We start from the raw sequence: 24,455 nt of genomic DNA, 5'->3' as shown, positions 1-24,455 counted from the left end.
CATCCTATGCCAAACAACTAGCAAGACAGGGACACAACCCCACCCATTAGCAGAGAGGCTGCCTACAATCATACTAAGTTCACAGAAGCCCCAAAACACACCACCGGACACTGTCTTGCCCACCAGAAAGACAAGATCCAGCCTTATCCACCAGAACACAGGCACCAGTCTCCTCCACCAGAAAGCCTACACAACCTACAGAACCAAACTAACCCACTGGGGGCAGACACCAAAAACAACGGGAACTGCAAACCTGCAGCCTGCGAAAAGGAGACCCCAAACACAGTAAGTTAAGCAAAATAGGAAGACAGAGAAATATACAGCAGATGAAGAAGCAAGGTAAAAACCCATCAGACCAAACGAAGAGGAAATAGGCAGTCCACCTGAAAAAGAATTCAGAGTAATGATAGTAAAGATGATGGGAAAATCTTGGAAATAGAATAGAGAAAATACAAGAAATGTTTAACAAGGACCTAGAAGAACTAAAGAGCAAACAAACAATGATGAACAATACAATAAATGAAATTTAAAATTCTCTAGAATGAGTCAATTGCAGAATAACTGAGGCAGAAAAATGGATAAGTGACCGGGAAGATAAAATAGTGGAAATAACTACCACAGAGCAGAATAAAGAAAAAAGAAAGAAAAGAATTGAGGACAGTCTTAGAGACCTCTGGGACAACATTAAATACACCAACATTCATATTATAGGGGTCCCAGAAGAAGAAGAGAAAAAGAAAGAGACAGAGAAAATATTTGAAGAGATTATAATTGAAAACTTCTCTAATATGGGAAAGGAAACAGTCAAGTCCAGGAAGCAAGAGAGTCACAGGCAGGGTAAATCCAAGGAGAAACACACCAAGACACATATTAATCAAACTATCAAAAGTTAAATACAAAGAAACAATATTAAAAGCAGCAAGGGAAAAACAACAAATAATATACAAGGGAATCCCCGTAAGGTTAACAGCTGATCTTTCAGCAGAAACACTGCAAGCCAGAAGGGTGTGGCAGGACATATTTAAAGTGATGAAAGGGAAAAACCTACATCCAAGATTACTCTACCCAGCAAGGATCTCATTCAGATTTGACAGAGAAATTAAAACCCTTACAGATAAGCAAAAGCTATGAGAATTCAGCACCACCAAGCCAGCTTTACAACAAATGCTAAAGGAACTTCTCTAGGCAGGAAACACAAGAGAAGGAAAAGACCTACAATAACAAACCCAAAACAATTAAGAAAATGGTCATAGGAACATACGTATTGATAACTACCTTAAATGTAAATGGATTAAATGTTCCTACCAAACGACATAGACTGGCTGAATGGATACAAAAACAAGACCTGTATTTATGCTGTCTACAAGAGACCCACTTCAGACCTAGGGACACATACAGACTGAAAGTGAGGGGATGGAAAAAGATAGTCATGCAAGTGGAAATCAAAAGAGAGCTGGAGGAGCAATTCTCATATCAGACAAAGTAGACTTTAAAACAAAGACTATTACGAGAGACAAAGAAGGACACTACATCATGATCAAGGGATCAATCCAAGAAGAATATATAACAATTGTAAAAATTTATGAACCCAACATAGGAGCACCTCAATACATAAGGCAAATGCTAACAGTCATAAAAGGGGAAATCGACAGTAACACCATCATAGTAGGGGACTTTAACACCCCACTTTCACCAGTGGACAGATCATCCAAAATGAAAATAAATAAGGAAACACAAGCTTTAAATGATACATTAAACAAGATGGATTTCATTGATATTTATAGGACATTCCATACAAAACCAACAGAATAGAGTCCCTTCTCAAGTGATCATGGAACATTCTCCAGAATAGATCATATCTTGGGTCACAGATCAAGCCTTCGTAAATTTAAGAATATTGAAATTGTATCAAGTATCTTTTCCGACCACAACGCTAGGAGACTGGGTATCAATTACAGGAAAAAAAATCTGTAAAAAATACAAACACATGGAGACTAAACAATATGCTGCTAAATAACCAAGAGATCACTGAAGAAATCAAAGAGGAAATCAAAAAATACCTAGAAACAAATGACAATGAAAACACGATGACCCAAAACCTATGGGATGCAGCAAAAGCAGTTCTAAGAGGGAAGTTTATAGCAATACAATCCTACCTCAAGAAACAAGAAACATCTCAAATTAACCTAACCTTGCACCTAAAGCAATTAGAGAAAGAAGAACAAAAACACCCCCAAAGTTAGCAGAAGGAAAGAAATCATAAAGATCAGATCAGAAATAAATGAAAAAGAAATGAAGGAAATGATAGCAAAGATCAATAAAAGTAAAATCTGGTTCCTTGAGAAGATAAACAAAATTGATAAACCATTAGCCAGACTCATGAAGAAAAAAAGGGAGAAGACTCAAATCAATAGAATTAGAAGTGAAAAGGAGAAGTAGCAACTGACACTGCAGAAATACAAAGGATTATGAGAGATTAGTACAAGCAACTATATGCCAATAAAATGGACAGCCTGGAAGAAATGGACAAATTCTTAGGAAAGCACAACCTTCCGAGACTGAACCAAGAAGAAATAGAAAATATAAACAGACCAATCACAAGCAGTGGAATTGATACTGTGATTAATAATTTTCAAACAAACAAAAGCCCAGGACCAGATGGCTTCACAGGCAAATTCTATCAAACATTTAGAGAAGAGCTAACACTTATCCTTCTCAAACTCTTCCAAAATACAGCAGAGGGAGGAACACTCCTAAACTCATTCTACTAGGCCACCATCACCCTGATACCAAAACCAGACAAAGATGTCACAAAAAAAGAAAACTACAGGCCAATATCACTGATGAACATAGATGCAAAAATCCTCAACAAAATACTAGCACACAGAATCCAACAGCACATTAAAAGCATCATACACCATGATCCAGTGGGGTTTATCCCAGGAATGCAGGGATTCTTCAATATACGCAAATCAATCAATGTGATAAACCATATTAACATATTGAAGGAGAAAAACCATATGATCAAATTGAAGGAGCAAAACCATATGATCATCTCAATAGATACAGGAAAAGCTTTTTACAAAATTCAACACCCATTTATGATAAAAACTCTCCAGAAAGTAGGCATAGAGGGAACTTACCTCAACATAATAAAGCCCATATATGACAAACCCACAGCCAACATCGTTCTCAATGGTGAAAAACTGAAACCATTTCCACTAAGATCAGGAACAAAATAAGGTTGCCCACTCTCACCACTAGTATTCAACATAGTTTTGGAAGTTTTAGCCACAGCAATCAGAGAGGAAAAAGAAATAAAAGGAATCCAAATAGGAAAAGAAGAAGTAAAACTGTGCAAATAGGAAAAGAAGAAATAAAACTTTTCCAAATAGGAAAAGAAGTAAAACTGTCATTGCAGATGACATGATACTATACATAGAGAATCCTAAAGATGCTACCAGAAAACTACTAGAGCTAATCAATGAATTTGGTAACGTATCATGATACAAAATTAATGCACAGAAATCTCTTGCATTCCACTACCAATTACCACTGCAACAAAAAGAATAAAATACCTAGCAATAAACCTTTCAAACTATGAATGACATTTTTCACAGAAGTAGAACAAAAAATTTTACAATTTGTATGGAAACACAAAAGACCACGAATAGGCAAAGCAATCTTGAGAAAGAGAAATGGAGCTGGAGGAATCAGGCTCCCTGATTTCAGACTATACTACAAAGCTATAGTAATCAAGACCATATGGTACTGGCACAAAAACAGAAATAGAGATCAATGGAACAGGATAGAAAGCCCAGAGATAAAATCATGCACATATGGTCACCTTATCTTTGATAAAGGAGGCAAGAATATACAATGGAGAAAAGACAGCCTCTTCGATAAGTGGTGCTGGGAAAACTGGACAGCTACATGTAAAAGAATGAAATTAGAATACTTCCTAACACCATACACAAAAATAAACTCAAAGTTGATTAAAGACCTAAATGTATGGACAGACACTATAAAACTCTTAGAGGAAAACATAGGTACAGCACTCTATGTCATAAATCACAGCAAGATCCTTTTGACCCACCTCCTAGAGAAATGGAAATAAAAACAAAAATAAACAAATGGGACCTAATGAAACTTAAAAGCTTTTGTACAGCAAGGGAAACCATAAACAAGACGAAAAGGCAACCCTCAGAATGGGAGAAAATATTTGCAAACAAAGCAACTGACAAAGGATTAATCTCCAAGATATACAAGCAGCTCATGCAGCTCAATATCAAAAAAACAAACTACCCAATCCAAAAATGAGCCGGAGACCTAAATCGACATTTCTCCAACAAAGACATACAGATTGCCAACAAACACATGAAAGGATGCTCAACATCACTAATCATTAGAGAAATGAAAGTCAAAACTACAATGAGGTATCACCTCACACCAGTCAGAGTGGCCATTATCAAAAAGTCTACAAACGATAAATACTGGAGAGGGTGTGGAGAAAAGGGAACCCTCTTGCACTGTTGGTGGGAATGTAAATTGATACAGCCACTATGCAGAACAGTATGGAGGTTCCTTTAAAAACTAAAAATAGGACTATCATATGACCCCGCCATCCCACTACTGGGAATATACCCTGAGAAAATCATAGTTCAAAAAGAGTCATGTACCACAATGTTCATTGTAGCTCTATTTACAATAGCCAGGACATGGAAACACCCTAAGTGTCCATCGACAGATGAATGGATAAAGAAGATGTGGCACTTATGTACACTGGAATATTACTCCGCCATAAAGGGAAACAAAACTGAGTTATTTGTATTGAGGTGGATGGACCTAGAGACTGTCATACGGAGTGAAGTAAGTTGGAAAGAGAAAAACGAATACCGTATGCTAACATATATATATGGAATCTAAAAAAAAAATGTTTTGAAGAACATAGGGGCAGGACAGGAATAGAGACACAGAGGTAGAGAATGGACTTGAGGACACGGGGAGGGGGAAGGGTAAGCTGGGTCGAAGTGAGAGAGTGGCATGGACCTATATACACTACCAAATGTAAAATAGATAGCTAGTGGGAAGCAGTCACATAGCACAGAGAGATCAGCTCGGTGTTTTGTGACCACCTAGAGGGGTGGGATAGGGAGGGTGGGAGGGAGATGTAAGAGGGAGAGGATATGGAGATATATGTATACGTATAGCTGATTCACTTTGTTATACAGCAGAAACTAACACTCCATTGTAAAGCAATTATACCCCAATAAAGATGTTATATATAAAAAAGAAATCTTTGGCACTGATAATAATAAGATGCACGCAGAATGAGACATGGCTTCCCGAGTTTCTTTGCATGCAAATACTTACAGTGTTTCATTATTTGGTCTCCTTGCTGTGCTTTCACATTGTTTGGAAAAGTTTTTAAAAATGGAAAATGAAAAATTCTGCCTGAAAGAGGTAAAAACAAACAACCACAGTTGAGCTTTTGGTTTTTAAACTAAACCTGATCATGTCTATTTATGCTTTGTTCATCCAAATTCTCTACTTATTACATCAGCCTCGTGTTCTGCACCATTGTCCTATCTGAAACGCTTCCTGGGAGAGAGTAAAGGCTTCTGAATTATCATTAGCGTGCTTCCAGCTTAGATAAGGTGCTTTTGAATGCTAAGTTTTTTGTGTGGGCTCTGGAGATGAAAAAAACTTAAATGTATCACATTGAATCATGGATTTTTCAATGCTCATTTAAAGCTATCTTCGTGGTGTATTAAGGTTTGCTCCTCACTGCTCTCCTCACCGCACCGGCCTCGACGAACAAATAACCATTCAAAATTCATGGCTTTGAATTACAACTGGGAATCTCTTTTGTAAAGATTTGAAGATTCTGGACCTGACATTATGATGTGAATTTTCTGCTTTTTTGGATTATGTGCAGAAATATAATGTGGGTGCTCCCTATTCATTCATGTTTCCCTCTAAGAAATTTAGCCTATGGAAAGGGGCAAATGTCAAGAAATTAAAAGAAGGCTGTACTTCTATTATTCCTAAGATGAAACCAAAGGGAGGAACAAAGGAAAACTGGGTGAAGAAATAGCGGGAAGGAGAGCGGGCTGTGCGAACCTCAGCCTTTCCTGAGGAGGAAGGAGAAATGAGGCAATCCAGAATGCATATTTCTGTGTATTATTCTTCTCCAGGATGAACAAGACAGTTCCTTTGTGTAAAAGCAGGAAGGTGGAGAATATATAAGAACTATCTGAGCTTCTGGACTCACTTTCAAAAATTAATCAGCTTGTTACTTTGCATGAGAGAGAGAGGGAGTGAGAGAGAGAGATTGTGTGTGTGTTCGATGCTGGCTCTGTATCTGATACTTAGAGACACTCTGTGTGAACCAATCTACAGTTAACAGGAAATGTGGTTGTTCTTGGCCTTCAGATAATAGCACTGGGTTCTGTCTACTGTATCTTTTTTGAAATTTTAATCATAGATACCAAGGAGAGTTTGGGGGCCATCTGCCTAGGCAGCTGTGTGCGTTATCCACACAGCAGCTGCAGGGCAGAGGGGTGACCCAGAGTTTGCACAAACAGTCCACTGACCCAGCTTCAGGCTCTCCATCCTCACTAACATCCAAGGTTTCTAGCTTTAGAGATAGAGAGGGAGTCAGTTGAAGCTTGTAATTCCAATCAAGAGAACCTCTGTGTGACTGCATTCCCATCTCACTTTGATACTGGCCCACAATTGCATAATGCTGTTTGTTTTCTTAACCCAGAGGTTGTAGTCTCTTTCATCTACTGAAATAAAAAAACCCTGAACTAAAGTTTTAACATGTCAGTAATTTCAGAAGTGATGTGACCTCTTTGCCACAAAAGTGGAGGTGACCAGAATCAGCTTTATCATAAACCGGCATCTGTATCCTTTGTTTTAGTTGTTCTCTCACCAGCCTTGCTCACTTGCAGCCCATCCTCCACCTTGCTGCCAGAGTGATACTTTACAAAAGCAAATCTGAGTAATTCTGTTTTGAATTCTTCAGTGGTTCCCCGTCCTCTAAACAATTTGGCCTGGTACTCAGAGCCCATCATAGCCCGCTTCTCCCTGGTCTCCTCTCCTCACTCATCCTCCTCCATGTAACCATAAGTCTTCTTGTTTCAGTTTTTCTGAATGACTTTCATCCCACTGTCTCTTGCCTTTGTGCCTTCACACAAGCTATTCCATCTTCTTGGTATGCTTTTCCCCACACGTGTCTAGCTAACTCCTGTCTGTTCTTCAGGGCTCAGCAGAAGTCACTTCCTCAGGAAGCCTTCCATAAGCCCTGCTGCCATTTAGAAATTCTCCCTCTGTTCTCCCAGAGTACTCTGTTCTGTTCTCAGCTCTATCATAACATTTGTTTTCTTGGACTTAAATATTGGCTCTCATGTGTGTTGTCCCCAGACAGCTGCCTATGACTCTGATGGTTGGGATGAGCTCTTACTCATCTTTGTATCTTCAGACTTTTGCATAGCGTTTGGAACACGGCGAGTACTCAGTTAATATTCTTTGAAGCGCAGTTAATAGCGCATAGCTCTCTGAGCACAGTGAGTGGTCTGTCTTCTTGGTTACCTCAAAAGCTTCAGGTAGAACTGCACCTACCTATGCAAGGCACAAAGTAGGTGTATGATGATAACACGTGCTGGTTGATTAATTATAAATAGGTTGATTCTAAGACAGTGACATTCTAGTGTCCCTCTCTTAGTGCCTCATCTAATTAATTGATTGAGAATATCTGCTTAGGCTGTATAATATCCTTTTAGGGTGACGTTTTTCCAACTGTGAGTTGTGACCCATTAGTGGGTCATGAAAACAATAAGTAAATCAAGACTAGCATCAAAAGCAGAAAACATGAAATAAAATAGACAAGAGAATATCAGTGGATCACATGTAAAACAGTTAAGTAGTGCTTTGTTTTATTTCAGTTACATGTGTCGTGTTTACTGGGTTGCAATGTAAAAACAGTATTTCTTAGTATGCATTTCAGTGAGAAAGAAAAAAAGTCCGGAGAACAGTGCTTTAAGGAAAGAATGAAATCCTTCACACCCTGCCATTCCATTCTGGATTGAAATGAATTAGTTGAATCAGAAAGATGTCCCCCACTGATCGCAAACCAGCCAGGAGCTTGTGCCTTTTCTGTCCCCACACTAAGCTAATCCTTAGGGGGCTAGGAATCTGTTCTGTAATGGAAGATAGTCTTCTGTTGGGAGAGAAATAGCTTGAGAAAACAAGAAAAAAACCAAACACTGGAAACCTTCTATAGTGTTTTCTTTTCTTTTTTTTTTAAACTAAGGATTAGGTCATTAGGTAAAATTCACCCTACTGAGCCTACTTCCTCCACTTCTTTAGAAATGATGCTCTCTGATAAGGATTAGGGCTAGTTGATCTTTGAGATACCAGTTTTGTACTCCATTTTGCAACTGCAGTTATCGTCTGATTTAAGGCTAGAGTTTTGAATTAGCTAAGAATAAGCTATGAGGGTCTTCTAGCTGCAGGCTGAATCGACTATTTGGAGTCAGTTTTCAGGAGGACATAGGACAGTTCATTTTCTTCTGGTCTGTCTGAAAGTGACCCCATGACTATGGAGCTGGTCTAGAAGGCAGGGAGTGAAGGGGCAGGGGGCCATCGACCCGCTGACTATTTTCGAATCTGAGTTTCTGCCACAGCTTGGCAGGCTTTACCATTTGTTTTTTACTCACTCTTTTGTTGGCATGTTTCTAAAAGCACAGCAGTGGCTGGGGTAGGTCAGCGTGGCATCCAGGAGGTTGGTAAGTGTTTCTCTTGAGGGCAGTCTTTTCAGAGAATAGGATGATGTGGCAATTAGCGTCTGAATGGACTCCAGCCCATAGCTGGGCAGGGCCTGCAGTTTAGTGGAAGAAATATCCCTGAAAAGTAAAAGGGAGAAAGGTTTATTGATTTATTTACTTAACATGTATGATTCATAGAATGAAACTTCCTCTCAACAATAGTATCCTTCTAGGTTCTGAGGAATCTTTTCTCCATCTTGCTTTCTCCCTCATTCTCCATTTCAGTTAGTCTCATTAATATCTGAATTCAAAAAAGCTACGTGGTCTCTTTTTCTGAGAGGTACCCCATTATTCTTTTCAAGGCTGAGTCTGACTCCTCGTACCTGTCATACATTCATTAGCTTCTCTCTCTCCCCTCTGCTGCTTCCTTTCTCCCCCTCTCTCCCTCCCTCTACCTCTCTCCACTTAGCAGAAGTGAAATAACTACTTGCTTTAAGAGAGAGCAGGCACGTGCAGTGACATCAGCTTTTGTGCTCTACTCCAGGGGGAAACAGTTAGGGCTTCAGATGCCTCGGTCTTTGATTGATCAAGTTCTGCAGGGTAGGTTTTCGTGAAGCACAGGCTAGTTACGCTATTCAGAGCCACTGTGTGGCCTTAGCCACCCTCTACCTTCTCTAAAGGCAAGCTGGATTCATCAGTCCAAAGCAAGCAAACGCTCGGCCATGCAAGCAAAACTGTGTGGAAAGCTCGGGTTTTTCACACAAGGTCCTGAATGCCTCAGCTTTTCTAGACTCGAGGCAATGCCCAAGAAAACTCCAAACAAATTAAATGTGAGGAGGAAGAGTCAGTGGGAATTTTAAAATTCTGCCTATCTTCTAAGTGGCTGCTGCCGTGAATGTTTTCCAGGAGCATAGCCCCCTGCAGCAAACTGACCCAATACTTAGTGCCCATCTCATGGGAGGGGCTCAGTAGGGGATTGATGGACAGATGAACTTGACAACGTGGCATGATGACTAGTGTAGGCCCTTGGTGGAATAATCAAGGTGGCAGAATTTGCCTCGGGGGCTGCAGACTCATTGCTTTTGTGTCCTTACTGATTTACGTAACCAGTGTTCTCATTCTGCTTTACAGAGTTATTATCTTAGATGTATTAGGGATTGACCACATGATTCTTTGCAGGCCTGGTGATTTTTTTTTTTTTTTTTGGTGGGGGTAAAATATTTTAAATTAAGATTCTAGAAATGGCAAGATCTCATTACAAAGGAGTGAATCTCTGATGGTTGATTTTCAGTTTCAGTGAGAGACTCATGGGGGAAATATTTTGGGGGTGTGGAAGGAAGGACCACTTCTAGATATCACTTAAGCCCTAAGGGTATAATGAGAATAGTTATTTGGAGAGTAAGAGACCTAGGTCTGGTCCCACTGTTCTGGAAAAGTCAGTGTGGATGCCTACCGGGCTCACAGTCATTTCTAAGCAGGCAGACCAAGCAGGTTTTCAAGCAAAGACTGTCGTGCAGGGTGTCTTATGATCATACTCACTCGTTCTTGTGCCTGACCAAAGGCAACTCTCCTTAGCTATTCAGTGCCCAAGTAGGTGACCAGTTTGCTGTAAGAACTCTGCCTATAGGGTGTGCTAGACTGGAGAGTATTCAAGCAATGTGTAAGATTCTGAGTCTGGTGTACTTTGAATATGAGACATAACAGACAGGGACCCCTAGGGTAGGATGGCAGAAGCTGAGAGACAGCAGAAAAAACAGTAGGCAGGAAGCACGAGGAGGTGGAAGCCACGAGTAAGTAGAAATCATGACGTCGCGTGGAGAAGAGAGAGGAGTTAGGATTGATGATGGCAGAAGTTAGGAAGTGGAGAAGGTCAGGAGTTTTACTGGTGGGAATTAGGATGTAGAGAGAATCAGGGGTTGACGGCTGCAGGAAATAAGTAGACAGGGTCAGAATGGGTAGTGACAGGAGTTGATAGTGGCAAGAGCTAGGAGCTAGACGAAGTCAGGAGTTGACAGTGGCAGAAGTAGGCAGTAGACAGAGTTGGGAGTTGATAGAGAGGAGGTAGGAAGTAGATGCTCAGGAGATGACAGTGGAGGGGGCTAAGAAGTAGAGTTCGGTGGGCTGTAGAAAGTAGACAGAATCATGACAGGATACTGGCAGGAGCTAGGGTATAAAGAATACCTGGGTCGGTTCATTCCTCCCCCTGATCAAAACCCTAAAGCCCCCTCACCTCACTCAGAGAACAGGCAAAGTCCTTATAATAGCCACAAGCCTCATAACCTGGCTTTCGCCATCTCTCGGTCCTTCTGTTCTAGGCCCCTCTTCCTGGCTCACTCTGCCACACTGGCCTCCTGCTTAGTTCCCTGCACCTGGAATGCTCTTCCTACCGATACCCACACAACTTGCTCCCTCACTTCTTTTATTTGCTTAAATAACACTTGTTCAGGACAGTCTTGCCTGACCATCCTCCTTAAGATGCTAGCTCCCTCCCTAGAACTCCTTTTGCCCAGCCACCTGAAGTTTTCTCCTCCACGGCCATCTGGAATACTACATATTTTCTTTACTCATTTGATCCTTGTCTGTCTTCCCCACTCTGTGAAGGCAGAGACGTTTGTCTTTTCTTCTTCTCTGCTGCTTCCCTGATGTCTAATCCAGTGCCCGGCACATAGTGTGGACTTACAGTTACTGGATAAATCAGTGAATGAATGAATAAACAAACAAATGAACTGGGTTACACTGCTCACTATCTTTCTAGTACTGTTCTCATTTTAAAGTCACGTGCCTGTTTATCACTTTGCCTGTTTATTGTTCTTTCCCCTCCATAGCTCTAATCTCCTTATGAGCAGAGCCCAGAGCTCGCCGCTCTCCCTGCAGCTTGGTGCCTGGTAAACAGGACGTGTTCCACCCACGCTTGTTGAAGGCATGAGTGATAGCGTGCCGGGGTAGGGACTAACGGGCCGGCATCTCTGTGGCGAAGGTGACGAGGCCACTGCCGTTGCTGCTGCAGAGTTTCTGGAGCCCTGTTGCATCGCTCCCTGAAGCCTGACCGCAGCTGCAGTTGTTTCCTACAGGATGTTTCTGGCTTCCTAAGGCCTTGTCAGGAGACTAATGGTTCAATTTCCTGCTCCTCTTAATTCTCCCCTGTGTCCTTATGCTCAGCTCCCATTAACTGAGGGCACTTGCCTCTGCTCCTTGCATCCTGAGGGAGCCTGACGCATAGCAGCTCACACAGCCTTAATTCCCACGAGGGGATGCCAGGGGACACCACGCCCCCCCTGCCAGCACATTAGGAGGCCCTCCGTGTTTGATGTTGGTTGAACCGTGTCTCCACCAAATTCACATGTTGAAGTCCTAACCCCCAGCACTGCAGAATGTGACCTGAATTGGAAATAGGGTCTTTACAGAGGTGATGAAGTTAAAGTGAGATCGTTAGGATGGACCCTAATCCAGTATGACTGGTATCCTTACAAGAAGGGGGACATTTGGAGACAGACAGACAGACAGACACACAGAGCACCCTGTGAAGACTGGACTTATGCTGCCACCACCAGGAGGAACTACAGGCCTGGAACAGGTCCTGCCCTCGCAGCCCTCAGGAGGAGCCAGCCTTGCCCATACCCTCATTTCAGACTTCTGGCCTCTAGAACCGCAAGACAAGACATTCCTATTGTTTCAACCCCCCAGTTGGTGGTGCTCTGCTACGGTAACCCTTGCACGTGCAGAGCAGGCTGGGAACCATGTGGCTGGACACCCTGAGCGGGCCTGCTGGGCTGCAGCGGGTGGGGGTGGGGGGCAGTACTGTACTCACAAGACGCTAGGCCCGGCGGCCCCCCGGAGGGCACCATTGTGTATCTTCTCCAGGTGCGCGTTTTCCTTCAGCTCCCTGTGGGGAAGGACAGTGTCCTCAGTGGAGTTTGCAGCTCATGTGTAAACAGTCATAGCTGTGCGCATGCACGGTGAGAGCCGCCTGTGGGCATGGTGCTCAGGGGTCGAGGGGACAAGGGGGGGCTGTAGGTAAAATGAGAAAAAGACGTTCTTGTCCTGGGAGAAATTGTGAAATCGCTGGTGTGCTTGGCTCCGCCTTTCCTCTGTGATTTTCCCCTCGCTCAGTGGAACGCTTTGTCCTACAACTTAAAGTACTCCCTACTTCTGTCCTGGAATTGTGCACATTTACTACCAGGCAGCTGGGCAGGGAAGAAAATGCTGCTCCAGTGTTCAAGGCTGAAGGGTGGAAGTACAGCCCACTCTGCATCAGGCCGTCGCGACCTTGGAGGGCTCAATGTTTGTTCATAGTAATATACTGAAGTTTGCAAATTCTTTACTTAAAAGAAAAGTAGGGTCCATTCAAAGCTAGCCCCTCTCATCATGTTAATTGGACTCTTTTTCTTTCAGCTGTGCATTTCTCAGTGGGTTAGAAAGGGGAGGAAGGACAGCCTGTATAGAAAATTCCCCCTACCCCGGGTGCCCCACGGGTCCGTGCCCTGTGCCTGATCATTGCCAGGTGTGTGTGTTGTAGAAACAAAAGGGTTGAAGGCCACTGCTCTTCAGGAAGCCAAAAGCTGCAATGGGAGTAACTACCTGAGGGCTTCTGTTCCCTAAGCTCAGGACAGTTCAGGGTGAACTGCTCAGGACCAGCTGAGCCTAGCCCCGCTGAGCAGCTCCCGTCTGGGCCCTGACGCTGGTGTCTCCAAGGACAGGCCCCTCTCTGGGTGGACAAGGAAGCCAGGAGAGGAGTCCCTGGGCCCAGACTTGTCAGCTTACTTTTGATTGCTTTCTTCCTACAAGAGAAGGGTGGCATCTCAAAGAGCATTCTGGAAAACGCTGGACAGTGGGCACAGTGTACATCCATTGCTGGCGTGATGATTTGGGGCATAGGACATGATTCTTCTGCACCACTGTTACAGTGGCAAAACAAATACACCCACACCCATTGCCCCCTCCCTTGCAGGATCCTCAGTAATTACCTGGTTCATCTCATAGCTTTATATCTTCTTCATCGTCTTTCTGCAAGTCTCCACATCACCCCTGCCATTTAAAAACTGTAAAAGCCCCTGCATCTCACTCCCTCGGTGGCTGTCTTCCACATGCTTCTACTAAGCGTTTTCCTCGGAAAGCCTCGGCCCTTTCATCACAATGCACCCGTCAGTCTCACGTCGTCCCATCCCCTGGGTGTATTTCCACTTTCAAGGAGATGAGGTTGTCAGAGTCAATTGCTGTTTAAAATCTAAATCAAGAGAAAAATTCCTTCCCAAACCTCCATGGCTCTTCTTCCTGATTTGATTTGTTTTAATTATGTTCAGTTATGGTCATAAATCATTGAAACCGGGCTCTGTGAGCAAATAATCCTCATGTCAGCCAGGTCAAATTAATTGTTCAAATTTCAGGGCAGCATTTCTCACGTTTTATTAAAACTCAGATCTTTTTGTATAATGATAACTCTGTATTATGTAACTTGGTCAAAAAGAAATCCAAAAGTTATCTACCACGGTTTCCTGGGAGTTGCTTTTGGGAACTCTCCCAAGTAGCAAGGCCTTCTAGGTGTGAGAAGGATAGGAAGGATGACCTTTTGAAGTACAGTGGGAGAACTCCCAAACTCCAGCCAAGGCTTCCCTGATGGGGGTGCTCCGGGAACGGTAGGGCTGGGCTCTCGGACCCCTGGAGGTGTCTGGGGGTAACCTTCTGAAGCTGCTCCTCTCCACCCTGTCTGTCTTAGTAAATAACGCATTTGAGAACTTTGTAGGGCTATGGTGTCATTGTTCTGAACAACTTTGGACAGGCCTTTATATGAGGAAGGTGTCAGAAATGGGGCTGGACACGCCCATAGTTTGAAACTTCTGCTTGACGGTTTTGAAAACTACTCCCTCTGCCCTGCTCAACCCTTCAATGAGTCTGCTCGCTCTTGGAAGAGAATTCAGACTCCTTCTCACGGCCCCTCAGTCCTGATGACTTGCTCCTGCTGCGTCTCCAGCTTAATCTCTTCCAGTGTTCCCTTTGCCGATGGCCCTTAAGTCGCATTGGCCTCCTCTCAATTCTTGGAGTTTATCAACTTCTTTTCTTGCCCACCTCAGGACCTTTGCACATGCTGCTCCCTCTTTCTGTAATGCGCTTTGTCTGATGATTGCCAGTGCGGACTCCTTGTCGTCCTTTAGGCTCAGCCTAAATATCATACCCTTGGTGAGGCTGTCCCTGAGCACCTAACCTAGAGTCAGTCTGCCCCTGGTACTCTCTCAGATCTCAGGAATAGGTTATTTCCTTCACAGTATGTGTCACTACCTGCAATAACTTCATTTATTTACTTGCCTTTTCCCTGTCTCTTCTGCTAGTATAGAAACTTCGTTAGGGCAGGGACTGTTTCCGCTGTACCATTGTAGACACAGCACTTCACGTAGTGCCTAATGTATTGGTGATGCTTAATAAGGGTGTGTTGAATGAATAAATGAATGGAATTAACTTGTGTTCTTGGCAAACTGATTTGTGTTCTCGGCTTCCTCTTTCTGGCGACAGTGAGGTATGGGGAATACCTACTAACGGGACTTTGGGACTTTTCTAAGCCACATCCATTCTGGCGCCTCTAAAGCCGTTGAGACACTGCTGACCAAGGACCTCCCACCTTACGCTCTGCTTTCCCTGACCTCCCAAAGATGTACTCTGCTGATTGGCCTCTCACCTCTGCTTTTGCTCTGGCTTCTGTTCCTTATCTCTTGTTTCCCCGCAATTTTCTATTCAGTCCTCTTATTTTTCCTCCTTGTGCAGGTGACCTCAGCCACAAAGAACTTCACCCATCCCCTCTCCTCAGGTAATTCTGACTTCTGTGTCCCTAGCCCTGGCCTGCCCCTTCCAGCCCTCTGTCCTCCCTGCTAACCCATGAGCCAACCTTCTTTAAGCACCCGTCTCACACTTCCTATCCCAGGACTTTCAACGGCTTATTCTCTACAGAAGAGAGTCCAAATTGTTTACCCTAGCATCTGAGGCCCTTCCTGCTTTGTCTCTAACCCACATCCAGGACTTTCTAAAAGGTACTGTTTTCTGGTCTTTGAGCACATCCCATGCATTCTCCTCTGGGCTGTTCTTCTTGTCCTCTGACTGGAGTGCATTTTCCTTCCATCTTTGCCTGTCCAAGTTAGGCTCAGCTCAAAATCTACATCTCTCATGAGGCTTTCTCTAATCTCCTTCTATTCTGCCTTTGAAATCTCAGAGGACTTTACCTCTCTCGGGCCAGGCACCATATTTTGCCTTCTGTTTTAGTAACTACTTAGTGTACAGTTTATGTACCATTTGGAGATGTTTCTTCCTAGGCTGTAAGCTCCTGCAGGGCAAACACCAGGGCTTCCTCATCTTCATTTCCCCTCAAAATATAGCATGTTCCTTCAGACGCAGCTGATGCTTGGCAAACACTTGTTGAGGGAATAACGGAATGAGGCATCTGAGAGTGCTGTGCCGGGAGAGGATAAGCCTCTGATTTTAATTTGGCAGAAACAGATTCGATTGGCCAGAGTGAACCCTGCGTTGAATTCAAGCCAACAAGAAAATGAGGGAAAATCCACTCCATGGTAGGAAGGACAACTGTTTAAAAAGCTACCATTCCTTGAGCACTTAGTATGTGCCAGACCTGTGGTAACTGCATAAAAATACAATCTTATTTAATTATCATTCATTCATAATTAACTGTATAATGTAACAAATAATAAATGAGCACGTACTCTATGCCAGGCACCGTGCTAAGTACTGAGGATGCAAAGCAGACCTTTTCATTTTGGTGGCCGTATCCTCAAAACAAGCCTATCAGCAGCTCCATTTCATGGATGAAAACACTATGGCTTAGATTGGTTGAGTAACTTGCTCAGGGTCAAGGTGATAAACAATGGGATTGGAGTTTGAGTCCCAGTTCGTGACTGTTAGATCCATTCTCTTCTCCACCAAGCCATATAACATGGTATCCATATAATAGGGTCTTTGGTTAATATTTGTAGTTTAAAATAAATAGTATATTGTATAGACTTAGGCTACTTAACTTCAGACTGGAAGCATCAGCATCTCCTGGGAGTTTGTTAAAATTTCAAATTCTCGGGCCCTACCCTAGCCTAGACCCACTGAATTAAAATGTCTGGGGGTGGGGCTCAGGAACCTGTGTTTTAGCAGTCTCCATGTGGTTCTTATGTGTGTTATTTGAGAAGCACTGGTGTAGACCATGGTTTATACATATGGCTTATTTATTATTAAAAGCCTTTTCATTTGTTTGTTTTCCTTAACTTTGGCTTTAGTTGAGCCTTTCATGTGCTGTTAGGTTTTACTGTACACAAGTGTATGCTGATTGTCACCTTACCCGGTACCTGTCATGGTTCAAGCAGCCTCCACCCTGGCCCTGCGAGCTTTGTGAATGAGCCCCTTTTTTAGGAAAGGAGCCATAGAAAGAAAGGTTGAGAACAGTGAAGGGAGCAGTAGGGATGCTTCTCTAAAGCTGAAGGCTGTTAACACTGGGGACTGGGGTAGGATGTGGTGAAAACGCAGGGCTCCCTCACCTTGTGGAATGTGAACTCCTTACTCCCCGCTGCGTCCCCCGCGACCCAGCCCGCAGCAGTAAGGAGACGGGCTTCTGTGTGGGCCTGTTGTGGCTGAATCGGCTGGTAAATGGCATTATCCGATTTCTCTGCAGTGGGGCTGGGAGGAAGAATTTCTTCACTGAAATCACGCTGCCTCTAACACACCATCGACCAGAGTGAGGGGACTAGAGAGGGAGGCTGTGAGGTGGGGGAGCCTAAAGTAGGGTGTTGAATATTTCAGCAAACTGTCAACTTCAATGTATGCAGGCTGCATCTATCTTCGATATCAGGGTGCTCTGCGGTTTCCAGCCAGCCAGTTGCCTAGTAACATGCGTACCACACTGAGGACCAGCCACTTGAAAGTTTATTTTTGTTCTGAGTTAGTTGCTGAAGATTGAATGTGATCTGGTAGCCAGAGTAATATTTCATTTTTATTCATGAGCTGGGGAAATAAGCACATACTTACAGGGAAATCAGCGTTGTCCCATTGAATGCATGACTTTGTATTTCTTCAAATCCATTTCCATATAGTTTTCTAAGGAGGGAGGAGAGAGGTTTTAGGAGCGAAAGAAACACAGTTTGGAATCACACATTCTTCCTTCTGTGATATTTATTAGTAAGATAATTACTGGCATTTACAATATCTAGCTCTGTTTCTCTAACATCTTAGATCCTCGGGGCCTGCTGAGATGAGACTGTGTTCTTGCTCTAGTTGGCTTCCACCTCTACCACCAGCACCACCACTAATTTGTTAAGTGTTTATTAAGTGCCAGATATTGATCAACCATTCTACGTATTTATGATTTAATCCTCATCGTCACTTCCATTGCTCTGGTCAGAAACCTAAGCCTTCATGTTGTGTAGCTTGCTTACGGTCAGAGAAAACAGTGGCAGAACTGGAATGTGAGGCTAGAGCTGTCTAACACTCAAGTCTTGTGTCTGGTTCTACAGGCCAATCTGGGCACATGGGCTTTCTGGGTCGCCGAAAGCTGAGGGCAGAAGAAGCCTCCAGTACTGAGTGAGTGTTCCTTTTTCTTGGATGAGTCTGTGGTTTTGCTGATGCCACATTTTGTTCCACAGCCAAGATTTCAATGTCTGTAAACAGTTCTTTAAGACCCATTAGTGGAGAGTGAAATCAATTTAGTTGGATACAATCAGCCTTAAAAAAAATGAAATAGAACAGAATGGAACAAAATGGAAAATGTTAGAGTATGTTGCATGTAATCGGGGTAGTACTCTTTCTGAAGTTTTGTTCCACCATTTTTGAACCATATGTACATGTAAGTATATGTATACATATATACGTATAAGTCTGCCCAGAACAAGACATAGGAGACTCCTTAGAACACAGATGCTGGGAAACGTTAGAGGCAGAAAAGAGCTTGGAGAGGAGCAAGCAGCAACCCTTCATTTGACAGAGAAGGAAAGAGGCTCAGAGAAGAAAGTGACTTGTCTAAAGTTCACAATAGGTGGAAATGAGACCAGCACACACTGTGACTGGGGCTACTTCCAGCACATCAGTTTTGCTGGGTGATTCGACTCTTCTTCCCTGAGACAGCCACACGGCCCCTCTTCCTCCTCCTGTAGAGCTATGTTTGATGTCATGTTCTCAGCGTGGGCTTTCCTGGCCACCCTATTTAAACTGCCCCCCCAGCATTCCATCATTCTCTGTCTCCCTTCTCTGATTTGCTGTATTAGCATCTGACCCATGATTATATTACTGTCTGCCTCCCCGGCAGAATGTAACCTTTATGAGAGCAAGGATTCAAACTGTTCTGTTCATTGCAGAATCCCCCGCATGTAGGACAGTGCCTGGCGCCTGGGAGGATTACAGTAAATATATGTTAAATGAATTGGATGAACAAATGGTTATATATAAGATGAATTTCTCACTGTAAACCATGGCCAAGCAAGTTTGAAAGCCACAGTCTCAAATAGAAATATTTGTGTAAGTTCTTTATGAACAACGCTATGAGACTCAAGTGAGAAAGGGCTGTGGTATGATATAAAATTAAGCCGCCGCATCTGGCCAGGTGCTAGCTTCCCTTTACAGGGTTGCTGGCAGCTGTACGGCCATGTCAGGGACAGGTTGGGGGTGACATGAGAAACAGTTTAGACACAGTCTCCAGCTACTCCTCCAGGTGGCTGCTGTCCACAGGGTTTCTCTAGCCTTTGTTAAATAAAACAAGCGTGGGATTTAATTTCATTGTATGTGTATGTGTGTAGTGTGGATGTGCGTAATATGTATGTATATAGTGTGTGTTTGTGTGTGTGTGTGTGTGTGTGTGTGTGTGTTTGGGGGGCATCTCTTTCCATCAACACACCTGAGACAAACCAGCATATAAATAAGTATAGCTGGGACTCAGTGTTGAAGCTTGATAATTGAACACTGAGATTCAGAAAATATAGAGATTACAAAATAATTGAGTTCAAAGAGAGCAGGGGAGCATATTTAATTCGTTTTGTTAAACCCCCCAGATCTCTCATAGTTCTTGCTACCTAACATGAGTTCAGTCAACAGGCTGGGTGGAGCGGTGGCCTTGCCCTTCCACGGGAGGAAGAGCCTTGTCTGGCTCTCCCTGCTCCCATGGGTTTCCTTCTGGAATTCTTCTGAGTTTACAGCTTCACACACGAGCTCTTAACTATATTCTGTAATGGATTATTGGATGCCATTTTTCAATAGTTTTCTGTCCCCGTCTATATTGTAGAATCCGAGGGGATTGGTATTTGGTTTATCTCTGTTGTCTTGTGGCATTACACACAACTTAACACACAATCCCACTAGAATTCTCTTTTTATTTTACACTTAGAATATTGTCCTTTGGCAGTCTCTTGTCATTTTGGGGATTGAATTCCTTTGCAGTAATCTCTTTTAGATGAAGAAATCATACCTGTCTTCCCTCTGGACTCCTTTGAAACTGGATTTCTTAGAGTCTAGGCCAGTGTCTGTCAAATCATTCTCCTCCATCCACTGAATAGGAATCATCTGGAGCTGCTGGCCACAAATGCAGATGCAGACCTACTGACCGGCTGCACTGCAGACCTACGGAATCAGAACCTGGCCGTGGTATCCAGGAAAGTGCACTTTTATAACAAGCTCTCCCAGTGAGCTTTGGGCATGCCACTTTGGGACCTTGCCCTAGGGTATATCACAGGATGGTACAGCTCTCATTATTTCCATAGCGCAAATCAGACGGTCTGCTGGAGAGAATTGAGTCCAGACTCTGGTCCCCTTACTGCTTTCTCTACCTCCTTAGTGGTGGAACTACATGTGTAGAAAAAGTAGCCCCTGCCGTGCTTTTTGCAAAGCAAAGCTGCCAGCACTTGTCTGGATGCCAGTTCCTCATCACTGGTATGTGATACCCTGATCCTACTTTTGATACATATTAGGATTTTATGCTTGGCTTTTTTGGTGGGGCTTACAATGCCATTGCTCTAAGTGCAGCCTCGCAGTTAAGTCTGCAAGCCCTGAACCCAACTGCCTGGGCTTGGATCCCAACTCTACTACCTATGAACTGAGTTACTTTGGGCAGTTTACTTAACCTATCTGTGTCTCAATTTGGTAATCTGAAAACAGAGATGATAATAATAGTCTTGACCTCAAAAGGCTGTAGTGAGGATTAAAACAGTAAACATACACTGAGTACTTAGAAATAGGTTCTGGAACAAAGTAAATGCTTCATGTGTTGCTCCTATGATTCTTCTTCTTCTTATACTTAACAGTGGCTTCCAGCTGTCTGGCCAGAACAGAGAAAATGATCTCCCTTTCCATGCCTTGGACAGCATGTCATGAAATACAGTGACCTGTCTAATTGAACTGTCATTCTCCTCTATTGAGGTAGGGGCCTTTCTTCTCCCGGGTAGAGCAGGTCAGTTCAGTGGCCTGGGCTGCCCCAAATGTACTCATTCTCCGGGGGCCCTCAACCACCTTTGGTCTATGCTGGCACCATGGACATTTTTGTATTTGGACATTTTTTATGTCTTAAAAAAATTTTTTTTTTATAGCCTGGGTTCTGCTTCTTTCAACTTTCCAAAGAAAATGGCTCACCATTTCCTTTTCAGCTACCTCTCTTTGGCTCTGTTCTTAACGTTTGCAGACAACAGAATGTCCTGCCTTGTTTTGATTAAAAGAGTGGCTTCCTTACTTCGGAGAAGTTACAGGCGTGAGTGGGAAACCTCATGCTGTCAGGGCTGCACAATGCTTTAAATGCCCTTTAAAACATCTGGGGAGTCACTTCACACAGCTTTTTTCTAAAACATCGTGGTGTCAGAATTAAATGAGGAGGGCTTCCTTTGCTTTGAGGATGCTGTCACAGGCATAGAAATGAATTTTCCTCTCTCCTCTATTATAATAGCTGCACCTTACTTTAAAGCAGTGTCTACATTCTCTATTCAAATGTCAGAAATTTTGACTCAAGCAGAGAGAATGGCACCTTTTTATTCAAAATAAGATTCGGGCTTTAAAACTTAATCACAGATGACGCTCTAATTCTGAATACTGCCTTATAGCAAACTCCAAATATTCCTGGGGCTTTAAAAGCATTTCTGGGGTTATATTAGCAGTCTTAGACATTCTGCCATAGTTCCCACTTGATCATGTAGCCACCTAGTTTTTGGATGATTTCAAAGAAGAAAGCCTAATTTAGGTTTACAGATCCTTGGGGTCTCAAAAAGTGACCCCACTGAATGGGGAGGTACCTCACGTCCTAGGATCTGGGGTCTTCCCATGTCTTTACTGAGGACACAGAAGACATATAAGATCCATGTCCTTGAGAGGCTCATAATCTCAATAGGTGAAAACATGAAGTAATGAAAGAATAATACAAGCCAGTAGACATTCCTTGTGAACACGTGTGGTACACAGAAATGAGAAGTCTTGGAGGAGTCCTCCTGGGTTGGAGAAGTCAGAGAGGCTGCATGGTGGAGCTGAGACTTGAGTCAGACCTTGCAGAATTAGGAATATTTGTTACTGAAGGGGAAAGCATACTAGTTTAGAAAATATGCCTCGTGGTAGTATATCTATAAGCAGATTTTTATCGAATGACTATATAAACACCATCCTAAAGCAGAGGGATCCTATCCTATCCATCACCACTTTCTTCATGCAGTACTTTGCTGGAGTCCTTTTATATCTGAATGATTCCTCATGTATGAAGGCACTTCTTTAGTGGATACCCTGGCAGTCATTGTATGGGTAACTGTCTCTGGTCACTGCTATATGCTGCCATGACCCTACTTTTGGATGTTCATCAGAATTCCCCCATTTCTGTGGGGCTCACAGTCTCTATAGCAAGGGATTCCTCTCTCTGATATGAGCATGCCTCTTGCTTTTCAGCAGTACTGAGTTTTTTTCTGTTTCCCTCCACCACAGCCAAGTTCATGTCAACTTACCACATGCAACAATAAAAAGGTGACAGGTATCTAAAATAATGATGACAGCAATGCAGTATAATATATTGAATAAAGTTTTAGAAAAATCCATGTTTCATAGTGATGCTTAAAAAGAGAGCAAGACACTATGGAGAACAGTATGGAGGTTCCTTAAAAAACTAAAAATAGAACTACCATACAACCCAGCAATCCCACTACTGGGCATATACCCTGAGAAAACCATAATTCAAGAAGAGTCATGTACCACAATGTTCACTGCAGCTCTATTTACAGTAGCCAGGACATGGAAGCAACCTAAGTGTCCATCGACAGATGAATGGATAAAGAAGATGTGGCACATATATACAATGGAATAATACTCAGCCATAGAAAGAAATGAAATTGAGTTATTTGCAGTGAGGTGGATGGACCTAGAGTCTGTCATACAGAGTGAAGCAAGTCAGAAAGAGAAAAACAAATACCGTATGCTAACACATATATATGGAGGCTTAAAAAAAAAAAAAAGGTTATGAAGAACCTAGGGGCAGGACAGGAGTAAAGACACTGACGTAGAGAATGGATTTGAGGACACGGGAAGGGGGAAGGGTAAGCTGGGACGAAGTGAGAGAGTGGCATGGACTTATATATACTACCAAATATTAAATAGATAGCTAGTGGGAAGCAGCCGCATAGCACAGGGAGATCAGCTCGGTGCTTTGTGATCATCTAGAGGGGTGGGATAGGGAGGGTGGGAGGGAGACACAAGAGGGAGGGGATATGGGGATATATGTATATGTATAGCTGACTTACTTTGTTATAAAGCAGAAACTAACACACCGTTGTAAAGCAATTATACTCCAATAAAGATTTTAGAAAAAAAGAGAGAGCAAGAGAGAAAGAGAGGAAAAGGAAAAAGAAGGAAACCTCTTTTATACAGAAGAGGGCTGGTTGGTAAACGTAGAGGAGTGATAAGTTTAAAGCTATCATTTTGTAGCTCTCTATATAATAACTCAATAATGAACAGATGCTGAAACCATTGGGTGAAAGGTTGTTGGCCAACTCGATAGTCACATGAACTCAGAGTATCCCACAATAGTTTACTTATTTATGACAAAGGGAAAAATGTGCCCTTACAATGAAGAGGTCTGGCAATCACCACCTTAACCAGATGGCCAAGGCGTGGCACAACATGACACAATGGGCCTCCTGGTTGGATGCAGTGGGAGACGTATAACCTCCCCTTTGCAGTATTCTTGCAGAAATGTTGACCTGAATCTAATCAGGACAATGCAGTCAGATGAGTCCAGACAACTGTTCTGGGCCCTCAAAGGAATTAGTGTCATACAGAACAGAGGAAGGCAGGGGGGCAGTTCTCAGGAGGAGGGGATGGGAGGTAAGGTTGGAAGGACAAAGGCGCATAACAGTAAAAATGCAATGTATAAACTTTGAATTCTGACTTTAAAAAAATCTATAAAAGACATTTTCATTTGAATATAGACTGTAGGTTGGATGATGTCATTAAATCCATGCTGATTTTCTTAGGCGTAACGGTGTTGTAATGTAGAATGTTTCTGTTTAAGGAGATACATGCTGAAGAATTTAGGTAGGAAGTGTCGTGATGCCTATAGACTTCTTTTGGATGGTTTGGCAAGAGGGAAATGCATCGTATGTACTTAGCTATCTAGAGATGGAGTCGGTGTGGTAAGCTGTTAATAGTAGGTGAAACTCGGTAAGGTGTACAGGGCTACTCATCGTGCAGTTCTTTCCACTTGTC

The 24,455-nt window shown here is 43.0% G+C and overlaps 1 protein-coding gene across 3 annotated transcripts in view; it reads right to left on the bottom strand.

Moving 5' to 3' along the window:
- LHCGR (luteinizing hormone/choriogonadotropin receptor) overlaps positions 1–24,455 on the bottom strand; it is a 63,759-nt gene that overhangs the window by 8,816 nt on the left and 30,488 nt on the right. For 2 of the 3 annotated variants that reach the window (XM_065890990.1, XM_065890992.1), the window contains exons 7-10: positions 17,778–17,846; positions 12,580–12,654; positions 8,724–8,909; positions 5,374–5,454 (exon numbers count right to left, since the gene is read on the bottom strand). In XM_065890990.1, the coding sequence (XP_065747062.1) occupies positions 5,374–5,454; positions 8,724–8,909; positions 12,580–12,654; positions 17,778–17,846 (411 nt within the window). The remainder of the gene's footprint in view (positions 1–5,373; positions 5,455–8,723; positions 8,910–12,579; positions 12,655–17,777; positions 17,847–24,455) is intronic. The other variant, XM_065890991.1, reaches the window with a different exon arrangement.

Source organism: Phocoena phocoena, chromosome 14, assembly GCF_963924675.1.
Source record: "Phocoena phocoena chromosome 14, mPhoPho1.1, whole genome shotgun sequence".
Taxonomy (NCBI): Eukaryota; Metazoa; Chordata; class Mammalia; order Artiodactyla; family Phocoenidae; genus Phocoena; species Phocoena phocoena.
The sequence above is the reverse complement of the archived record's forward strand: the minus strand, read 5'-3'. Positions and strand labels throughout refer to the sequence as shown.